Source organism: Echinops telfairi, unplaced genomic scaffold (genome assembly GCF_000313985.2).
Source record: "Echinops telfairi isolate 266 unplaced genomic scaffold, ASM31398v2 ScPeMD7_5868;HRSCAF=6743_1, whole genome shotgun sequence".
Lineage (NCBI taxonomy): Eukaryota > Metazoa > Chordata > Mammalia > Afrosoricida > Tenrecidae > Echinops > Echinops telfairi.
Genome location: NW_022109768.1, coordinates 3,307,570 through 3,318,473, shown reverse-complemented (window position 1 = coordinate 3,318,473; position 10,904 = coordinate 3,307,570). Strand labels below are relative to the sequence as shown.

Genomic DNA, 10,904 nt, shown 5'->3' with positions numbered 1-10,904 from the left:
TAAAAGGTAAATAAGTAAATGTCCAACCCATTCCAATTCTTACTACGCGGAGCAGCTACTGACAATAGCACTCAGCTGTCCAAGTATGTTTGCGGACATCACCATGCATGTCAACCCATGTGGGCTCTAAAAACTGAAGTGAGGTGATACGAGCTGATCTCTCATCTGTCTTTCTTAAAAGCATTTTATTACGAAATATCTTCAATGAATGCGTAATGTTCTGTGGCCTTTTAGATTTCTTTTGGGAATCTTTATGCTCATGGCTCAGTTTTCTACTGAGCATTAGTGCCCCCCCCCCTTTTCTGTAAAAATGCGAAGGTGTTTTAACTCCCCGTCTATCTCTGATCTCATGTATCTTTAAAATTTTCCCTTAGTTTGCCCTTTTTTATTTTTCGTGGTTTGGACTTGTGCTCTGTGCCTTTAAGAGTTTCTTGGACAGCCAGTGTGGTTTCTCTGCTGTGGTGTGCTCTTCTGCTTCTACTAAAGCTTAGTTCGGCATGCATTCCCTGCCCCACCCCAGTGAGGGAGCGCTGTACCAGGGAGATCAGAGGATTTTGCTAGTCCCTGTCATTCCAAGAGAGTGATGCTAATTGCTGACTCTTATGTCAGCTGCCAGATCATGTAATCCTTACAACAACCCTCTGAGAAGACATAACCAGTAAACTGAGGCAGAGAAAGGCTAACTAACTTGCCTAATTTTTCCCCCAGACTCAAACCATACAATGTTTGCCTCAGAGCCCCTAATTAATGGCAAATGGTTCCCACACTCCGCTGTGAAGAGAAAGATTGGGGGTTTGAGTGCTTCCAGAAGCCCCTGAGGAGTAAGGACTTGGCGACCTGACTTCCAAAGAATGGCCAAGGAAGACGCTGTGGTGCATGCTTCTACTCTGCACACAGTAGGCCCTGAGTTGGAGCCAACTCAGCAGCAACAAACGTGTGGCCTCAGAGTCACCCAGGGTCAGGATTGTGACTCTTCATGGTCTCCTTGGTGGGGGAAGTACTTTAGTCTCGGTTACCTGGTCAGCCCAGCCTTCCTGATGGGGAGAGCCCGGCAGAGAGCTGAGAGACCGCTCGACTCCGACTTGACCTCTCAAGTGTGTGGCTGTGGCCCCTCCTCTCCTTCCTGCCTGCAGAGCCGCTCTCTCACCGGGCGCCTGCCGCCTTGGCTCGGGGCTCCCTCTGACCCTCTCGAGAGGGAGAGATCGCAAGCTGCTGCCCAATTTCTCTTGGTTTTAGACATTGCCCCTCCAAAGGCCGCCCCAGAGAAAGGACTGCTTTTCGTTGTTCATGATGTGGCCCTTCTGCTCTCTCGTCCGTGCGTTTGAAACCACCCACTGCTCCTTGGGAGAAAGATGAGGCTTTTTACCCCCTGAAGAGTCAGACTCAGACACCACGGGGCAGTTCTACTCTGTCCTGTAGAGCTGCTGCGTGTTGGCATTGACTTAATGGCAGTGGTTTGGTGTTGGGTTGATGGGCCCTGTTCCTGGTCATTCCGTTCACACCCGAGAGCAGCTTGCCCTGCTCTGCACTGTCCTTCCCCTCAGAGGGAACCTGGCACTTCTGACCGAGAAGTCCCATCACCCCGCAGTCCCATGCCCTCCTGCCCGTCTGAGATGACGCTTGTACCAGACGGGCTTGAGAAAGGCAGCCGAGTGTGAGTGACTGCTGAGTAGCTCATGCCTCGTCTGCATGAGACCGCTGTACCGGACCGTGACGCTGGTAAGACAGAGACGCTCAGACACCGGCCAGGTTTGAAAAGCCTTTCTCAGCCCTTGAGGGAGAAGGGGGGTTCATTCACAGAAATGCAGGAGTGAGAAATGCATGAATAAAACTGGTTGGTTCACGCCGGCAGATCTTTAATACCTGTTTAGCATCACATTTAAGCAGCTGACATGCAGTCTTTTTGGAGAGGACTCTGTGTGTTTAACTTGTCGTGTTTATAAGAAAAGTGAAGGTTTGCATGTTAAGAGGGGAAAGGGGCCTGGGGAGAAGAAAGCACTCCATAGCCTCGTGGTGTCTGCAGCTCGGCGTCCTGTGTTTGTAGCGCTGGTGTGTTTTCGTAGCACACCATGTTCAACAGGAGTAGGAGGCTGTGGATGTCGCCCTGGTGGTGCATTGTTAAGTGCTTGACTGCTGGCCGAGAGATCAGTGGGTCAAATCTGCCAGTAGCCCCATGGGGAAAAAAACAAAGGTTTCTGAAGGGCACAGGTTCCCAAATTTAATTTGACTTCTCTTCCCCCTTTCAGGGGGGGGAAACTTGAAAATTAAAAACTTTTGTACTGTAGTTCACAATCCAGGTTAAAGTGTAAGTATCTGCTAGCGTGCTGCCCCCATCCCCCTAGGGGAGAGGCAGTGTTTCCCACTTTGGGAAACATTGGTGTACAGCCTTGGAAACCCTGTAGGGCAGCTCTCTGAATAGCAACCGCTCACACAGTTCAGTAACCTCAGGGACCTCCTCTCTGTCCACGGTGCCGACTCAAACGGGCCCTATATAGAGGACCGGTGTCACCGCCCCTGTGAGTCTCCCAGACTGTAGCTCTTGACAGGAGTAGAAAGCCTCTCCGCTTCCCATCGGAGCAGCTGGTGGTTTCAGACTGCTGACCTTGAGGTTAGCAGTCTGATGCATAAAGACAGCACCAGCTGTTCTGAGGGGGCGAGCAGGGCCCCTTAATAGGTATCATCTAGACTAGTGGTTCTCAACCTTCTTAGTGCCGTGACCCTTTAATATAGTTCCTCATGTTGTGAGGAACCATAGAAGTATTTTCGTTGCTACTTCATACTTTAATTTTGCTACTGTTATGAATCAGGCGACCCCTGTGAAAGGGTCATTCGACCCCCAGGTTGAGAACTGCTGATCTAGACCCTTTTAATTTTCTCCTTCACTTCTCTTGGATTTGAGTATGTTAGAACCCTACGGGATTCCTAGTCTCATTTTAGGACCACCCTTCTGAGAGAAAGCTCAATAAGAAATGGGTTCATGTTTGCTCTTTACAGTTTGTGTGTCTAAAGTCTAGTAAGTTCTGGGGGTATGAACAGTTAAGTTCTCCACTAGCCGAAAGTTGGGCTGTTGGAACCCGCCCAGAAGCAGGTGGGAAGAAAGGCCTGGTGATCTGTTCTTGAAAGGTCACCTTGGAAACGGGTCTCTGTACAGACTAGTAGGAACTGACTTGATGGCAACTAACTGCAGCAGTCACCAGTCAGTCTCCAAGAAGGGGCTCCCTGGGACAGTTTGCCTCGGTGAGGTCACTGCAGCAGGGTTGTTGACCTGCTGAGCGACCCTGGGACCTCAGTGAGAGCTGTCACCACGCCCCACCTGCCGCTAAACCCGGCCTTTAGGAACAGCATGGTGGAAGGAGGTGGCACCGTGTTTGAAACAGTTGCAAAGCAGGAGGTTGGTGGTTCAAACTTGCCATCAGTTGTTCCGGGAATGATGTTTGCTGCCGTAAAGGTTTACGGTTGAATTACATTTTTTAGAACCACATTTCAAAAATCCAGGCATGTTCTTGTCTTACTTAGCCAAAATGTATTTATCCAAACTGGTTTTAAGGCCTTCCATGAAGATTTGGCTGTCGTCAAGGTCATACACAAGTTCCTCCTGAGTGGAGTTTTCACCAGTAGGGTTCGTGTGAGTTACACCTTTACAGGTGCAGGCTGGAGGATTTATTCCCGCTGAAGTTCATGGCAAGTTCACTGTAAACTCTTAGCAGCTGGTTCTCCTCTTCAGCCCCCGCGGAGTTTTGTTGGCGACGTTTTCTTTCTCCTTCTCTGTTTGCTGGGACTGGGAGGCGGCATGGAAAGGAGGGACGGGAGAACCAACTGGCGCTGAGAGACGCAGGTCTCCGCCTTCACCAGTGCTGGAAAGGCCGGGCTTAGATGGAGCTGGTCTTCAAACTCTTTTTTTTAAACCCCAACAAAGGGGTTTTTCAGTCCGTTTAACCCCCTAAACGTTTTCTCCTTCCTCTCTAGCAAGAAGATCCTTCTAGGAAGAAGAAGCTTCAGGAGAACAAGGGAGGAAACACACAAAATTTAAATTGGAATAAAAACCGGACATGTCGAAAAAACAAGAAAAAGGGAGTTACTCCAACCTCCAGGTGTGTGCTCTGCTTTTTGCTGTGTGGCCTGGCATCTCTCCCTTTCAGTCTTGTTTCCGCTCCGCTGATGTGCAGGCGATGATATGTGGTTTGTAGACGTCTGTTTGGGTCTATTTGTTTTAGACGAACGTTTATTCTTAAAATGAACGTGTGTTTTTAAATTTTGTTAAACGTTTAATTTACCTTTGCCGTTGTCAAATGCTGAAAGCTGTGGGATAGCAAAGCCATCTCTCCATGCTAGATGTGCATTCTGCCCATGAGACACACGTGTGTCTGTGGCCTGCCTTCAGGCCGTGGGAGCAGCTGCCTGAGCAAGCACAGGGCACAGGCGCTGGGCAGTCTGGGCTGGGCTTCCGCTGGAGTGAGGTAGAAGGGTCACCATTCATGGACCCCCTGGGGTTCAGTCCTACCAGAGGAAGGCCCCTAACAGCTGCAGGAGTGGAGGCGTGGGCAGCCAGCTGGCCGGCTGCAGAGCTTGTGCAGGGCAGGCAGAGCCCAGCGGGGTTTCCAGGCGGGGGGGCACACTCTGCTTTGGAAACCCAGCTTCCTCTAGCTCACTTTCTGAGAGTCTGCTTTCTTCTCGGAAACGAGGAGCGTATTTCGGGGGGAGCCTCTCACTGTCCTGTGAGAGAACCATCCCTCTAAGCCCGATGGTCTGTAAATTTTTCACTTGGGGGCTTTCCCTGACCGGCTCAGTCCTGTGTACATTCTGATTACAAATCCGCCCAGGGGTGTCTCATCCCTGAGTTTGGCTTGCTTTTGTTACACATGCAGCCCCCCATCCCACCCCACCCCGCAGAGGCGCGCGCCCCTGCTGCTTCCTCCTAGGGTTAGGAAGCTTTGGGCACCCCCCTTGTCATAGGAGGCTCACTCCCACCCCTGGCTGCTGAGTAGGCCTTTCCGGCCGTCACCAGGCTGGCTTCATCCTGCCATTGACTTCCGGCATCCTGCCATCCGCTTTCCTAGGAGCTCAGTAGGTGTCCAAGCGTGCATCTGTTGGCTTTCCTCTGGCAGTTCCAGATTTGTGTGTGCAGAGGGTTCCACCGAGTTCAAGTTTAGCAGGCACGTGGGAGGGAGCCTTAGCCTGGCCGCCCTTGCTGACAGGGCTGCAGGCTTGGGAAGCACAGGTGTGTGTCAGTCCCGTTCAGCAGCAGTCTGAGCCCGGGCCTGGGGTCCAGTGTTGTATGTAGTAAGCTCCCCAGGTTCTCCAACTTTTGCTGCTGGAGTTAGGCAACTCAAGTTCTGACTCTCTAAAGGAAAGTCGCAATATGAACAACATAATTGTACCTACTGTTACCCAGAACCCACTGCCAGTGAGTCCCTTCTGACTCAGGGACCTTACAGAGCAGGGTCGAGCTGCTGCGGCTCGTTTCTGAGACTGTACGTCTTTATGGGAACAGGCAGCCTCCCCTTTTCCCACCAAGCAGCTGGCAGGTCCGAACCATCAGCCTTGCTCCTAACTCACAGTGCCGGCAGGGGGCTGTTGGAGCACTGTGCACACCCCTTCCTGGCCGTGGATTGGCCATTCTCCTCGTAGTCGCAGTGCAGTGTCTTAGAGAAAAGTCCCACTGTGCGGAACTCTTGTACTCCTTGCTTTCATCCAAACTCCACGGGCTGTCATTGCCTGGTATAAACAGAACAATACAGCGAACCCAGGCTTCTTGTTAAAGGCAGATTTCCATGCTAAAGAAACAATTCAGTTGAAAATTAACTTTCACTTGTCACTGAGAAGTGTTTTGAGAGCATGCTGCTTAACAAGCAGGTAGTGGCTGTCTACTTACCCGGCTTTTCTTTCTGTTCATGTGGCTCTTTCACCTTGTCCACAAACTGGGCAAACCATCTGGATTCATGGTGTGTACCTGATCTTCTTACACTCCATCCTAAAGGCCTAGCATTGGGTACTGAAGTTGGACCATGTGCATAGCGAGTTATTCCCTTAGCCTTCTCTACACGTTGCCACTGGGTGGTATCTCAACTACCTCTTCTTGAGGAGTTCAGTCGAGTAAGGAAGCTGTCAACTCCCTTATTCCAATGGTCAGCTTCCTATGGGAAGAACTCCACATTGTTCTTCTGTGGTCCCTGCACCTCTCAGAGTAACATGTGTCAGGTGTCATGTTTATTACAGGAATGAGTGGGCATGTAGTTAAGTTAATAAGATGTACCTCTCTGCAGACACCAGAGACCAAGCTCTTCTATTGCAAATCATACTCTGTGTTGAAACAGCAATGGAAAGCTGTCAAGGGTCCTAGGTTCTCATATGCCACCCACCGGTGGCTTTTAAACCTTCTCGCTGCAAAATAAGGAACCAGCTGCATTTGAGTTTTAAGATTCAAATCATGCGCTCCTACCAGACCCCCAAAGCGGAAGGAGGCCCTTAAGCTGTCCCAAATTCTTTTTTCTTGTCACCTTGAACCATGGACAAGAAGTCTACATGTGTGCATGATAAACTATGGGTGTGCTTTCTCCGCGGCTGTTCCAGGCCCCCGGAACACGGCGAGCTGAAGCTTGTGTGCAGAGAACTTGAAAGGCCTGAGCTGAGCGGTGCTGTGGCGATCAGAAGCTGGTGCGTGCTGGAGAACCCTGGGGAGACCAGGCGAGCAACTGCCGAGCGTGGAAGTGGGCCTGCTGCGCAGGGAGAGGCAGGTGCGCAGCCTCTGTAGCTGTGCCTCGGGGAAAGAACATGCCGTGAGGGAGGAGGGAGTTTCCCCAGAAGCCTGGGCCAACCGCTGGCACCGTAGCCGGTGGTTGGTGATCCTCGGGCTGGCTGAGATGTGACCTCTTGTGGCAGAGTGACATGCCATCACTGTGACCATCTCAACCACTGTATCTGCCCACCTCACTGCCCACCCTCCGCTTTACCAGCCCTGCTATCTGTCTAGTGATGACCTGCCCAGAGTCGGCGAGCCCGAAGTCTTGCCATCCTCACGTGTCAGGAACATTCTAGCTGTGGCTTCTCTGAGACTGGTTTGGTCTCTGGCAGTCCCACGGTACAGTCACCATTCCCTGCCAACCGAACCAACCGAACCCACCGCCATTGAGTCTATGCTGACTCATCGCGACCCCATCGGACAGGGTAGAACTGCCCCCGTGAATCCCCGAGGCTGTACCTCTTCCGGGAGTCAAAAGCCCATCTCTCTCCTGTGGAGCGGCTGGTGGTTCCGAGTTGCTGACTTTGGGATTTGCAGGCTGGTGTGTAAGAACCCTTACACCACCGCCAGGTCTCCGTTCTTCACCAAAACCACGGTCCAAATTGTCCCTTTTCGGGGTCCAGCTGTCAGAGGCTGGACGGTCACTGGGAAGGCCCTGGTAGGCTGTTCCCCAGCTCCCACATGCACAGTCTATGGGACGATGGTTGCTTGCCCTCCGGAGGGCCTCGGTGAGGGGGGAAGGAGGGGAGGAGCCAGGTGAGAAGTGTGCCACCCCCATACCTGAGCCCAGGGGCTCCTGGAGAACCGGGTGCGGCTCTGCTGTAGGGCCGCGGGGGTGCCCCTGGGGATGGCAGTAGAGAAACTTGAAATGCTAGGTCCAGGCGAGGGCAGAGGGCGCTGCTGACCGTGGACTGGACATGGGGTGGGAGTGATCCCAACATTCCCGTTCCCCAGACCCTTCTCTGGTCTACCTTGAGGTGCTCCCCCCGGCCCTCCCAACCAAACATTTTGAACATTGCTCTCCTCCCCCAGGCCCGCAGGGGAGCTTCAGTTAGAGAACTACTTCTCGAACAAGCTTACGATTAGTGTGGACTGGCTTATCCCTAAACGAGTTGCGAGTTGCGCTGTGCACTGGCAGGAAGAGCCGGCGCACGGTCACTGCCCACGGGCCTCGCTTGCTCTCCACAGGGACGTCACTGCCACTGCGCGCTCTACAGGGAGTTGGCAGCTTTTCTTCTTCCTTCCTTCCCGCAGAGGGTTACTACCGGCAGCCCGAGAAGAAATGCGTGGAAAAGTTCTGCTCAGATTCTAGCTCGGACTGCGGCAGCTCCTCGGGGAGCGTGCGAGCCAGCCGGGGCAGCTGGGGCAGCTGGAGCAGCACCAGCAGCAGCTCCGACGGGGACAAGAAGCCCGCCTCGGCCCCGCAGCACTTCCTGCCCGCCGGTGAGTGCCACTCGGGCCCCCAGGGTCTCTGGGACCACCCTGTCCTGAAGGGCTCCTGGGCGCCCTCTCAGGAGCCCCAGCTTGGGAGAGCATGTGCACAGCACATTTGAGTACACCGGTCCACGCCTCTCACTGCCAGCAAGTCCATCCAACCTCTAGCGTCCCCATAGGAGAGTGAAACTGCCTTTGTGGGTTCCAAGACTCACTGTTTATGGGCGTGGAAAGCCTCTTCTTTCTCCCATGGAGGATATGATGGTTTTGAACTGCTGCCTAAGGTTAGCGGCTCAATATATATAACCCACTACCCCAATAGGGCTGCTGAGGACATGCAGACCTTACTTAATTACTGGTCACAGATCCTGGAGTGAAGCCGACCCTCCACTGAAACCTCTTTAGATGTTGTTTGCCATGGAGCCCACTGTAGCACACTGGGTAACAAACGGAAGGTTTGAGGCAATCCTACGTGGAGAAAGTGGGTGCCAATTTTCCAAGATGGGGTCTGTGTGTTCTGCCCCCGTGTTGAGTGCATATCCTACCCCAGCTTCCTGCCTCTCCACCCACTGGGAGGAGCAGGTGCTGTCTGTCAGCAGCCGCGGTAAAAGCTCTTATCTGGGAGACCAGTCCAGTCAGTCCTGTCAACAGTGAGGGTGTGGTTTCAGGAGGTGTGCCAGCATTTTTGTTGTTGTCATCTCCTGCCTCTCCGCTGGAGGGAGCCCTGGAGACAGAGTGGGCTGCATGTTGACCTGCTAACCACAAGGTCAGCAATTGGGGCCCACCAGTTGATCCTCAGGAGGTGGAAGAGCTTGTCTGCTCTTGTAAAGATCGACAGTCTCTGTCCTGTAAGGTCACAGTGGGTTGGACTCGGCTCGATGGACCCCCACTGAACCCTCTGTAGATGTTGGTTGCCAGCTAGCCCCTGATAGTACTCTGGTTCTGTTGGGAGGTGGGGTGTTGAGGGTTAAGTGTTGGACCACTGTCGTGTCAGGGTTCAAAGCCACCAGCAGAGAAAGATGAGGTGGTTACTCACATAAAGACAGGATAGCCTTGGAAACCCTAACCGGCAGTTCTACTCTGTCCTGTCTCGGAGTCCGAATTGTTTCATGGTGAGGGGTGCGTGTTAGGCTTCATACGTAAGATTCTTTGTCAGCCGCCAAGACCAATGTTACCTCACCTGGGATCAGTGTCACCCTCACCAAGAAGTTTGCACTTAGAAGGCAGGTGGGTTTGTTGGTGGGGTGGTTTACTTGGCCAGAGGAAGCCTGGTTTTCACCCCACTGAAGGCAGGGTTTCTCCAGTGATGCCAGCTCCAGATTGTTCGTTCTCTCCCTCCTTCCTTCATCCACCCCACCCCCCACCCATCCCCCTTCCCTGTCTGCATGGAGAGAATGTAGTGCAGCTTTTGCCCTGGGGGAGAGCCCATGAGCAAAGGAAGTCTGACAGTCGTAGGGGGAATGGCTAACACAGCCGCCTAATGTACAGAGCTGCTTAAGTTGTATCTGGAAGTTAGGCAGAAGAACACTCTCACCATTGCAAAAAGTATAAAAGACGCACCAAGACATAGTGTACTTGGAGTTGTTGGCGTGGATGCCAGCCGGCCCCCGGCTCATGGCAACCCCAGTCGTTACAGGGCTGAGCTCCATACGGTTTTCTTGACTGTCATCCTTGTGACAGATCGCCAGGCCTTTCTTCCGTGGTACTGCTGGGCACTGCCACTCTTTTGGTTGACGTCTGTGTTAGGCCAGGTTGTCTAGAGAAGCAAATTGAGTGACACTCATATATGTATAAGAAAGAGCTTTCTATCAAGAAGTCATTATATATCAAGAAAGTGTCCCAGCCCAGTCCATCCCAAGCCCGTCAGTCCGACACTAGTCCATGAGCCCCTCCTCAGCCTCACGCAGCTACATGCAGTGATGCAGAGGGCAGGAGGGTCACAGGCCGGCGGGTACAGAGGCCTGTACATCCAGGGTTGGGGGAAACGTGGCAGCGCTCCGGCAGCTCACAGGAAGGGGAACAGGGAGAGTGAAGGAGGTTCCCAGGGTCAGGCTGACCTGATTGTGACAGGCCTGACTCAACCCATAGCCAGGAGGGTCTAGTTGACATAAAATCATCTAACTGCCACAGTAGCCAAGTACAAACCATTGGTGACTCCCAGGACTTCACATGGAGTATGAGCCTAGGTTTACTTTTAAAATTTATGATAACACGTATATACATAGTACATATAGTACACATAAGAGAATGCAGGAAATATATCTAAATGTTGATGCTGGCCCTGGTTATACTCTTAAAATTTTATTTGGTTTTATATATTTCTTACAGTGAACATACAATACTTTTGTAACCACGAGGGGCGTAGCTATAATTATATAGTCAAATTTCTTTCACCAGGAAAAAAACTGAAGAATTTACACAGCTTTTGCTTCAAAAATTAGTTAATTTTAATGTTGAGCTTTATTGTTTTCAGTGGATATAAGAGTTGAGAAAAAGTCTTTTGGTCACAAGGAAGAGACAAGGCAGTCAGGGTGCAGTATAGCACAGATGAAACATACAACCTTCCTCTAGTTCTTTAAGGCTCTTCTCCCCTTCCACCCCCACCCCCATGACCCCAGTTCTACCTTACAAATCCAGCTAGACCAGAGCATGTACATGGGTACAGATAAGGGCTGGAAACAAAGGGATCCAGGACAGATAAACCCCTCAGGACCAATATTGAGAGTAGCGA

At 52.0% G+C, this 10,904-nt stretch overlaps 2 protein-coding genes across 2 annotated transcripts in view; both read left to right on the top strand.

Annotated features, from left to right (window-relative positions):
• TMEM131L (transmembrane 131 like) overlaps window positions 1-8,292 on the top strand; it is a 167,993-nt gene extending 159,701 nt beyond the window's left edge. Inside the window, 3 exon segments of the mRNA XM_045295801.1 lie at window positions 3,967-4,091; window positions 6,571-6,734; window positions 7,994-8,292. Of these exon segments, the coding sequence (XP_045151736.1) occupies window positions 3,967-4,091; window positions 6,571-6,734; window positions 7,994-8,292 (588 nt within the window).
• A 142-nt stretch (window positions 8,293-8,434) lies between these two features.
• The window catches only part of LOC123522350 (transmembrane protein 131-like), an 11,827-nt gene continuing 9,357 nt past the window's right edge, over window positions 8,435-10,904 (top strand). The window contains exon 1 of the mRNA XM_045295800.1: window positions 8,435-8,457. Within this exon, the coding sequence (XP_045151735.1) occupies window positions 8,435-8,457 (23 nt within the window). The remainder of the gene's footprint in view (window positions 8,458-10,904) is intronic.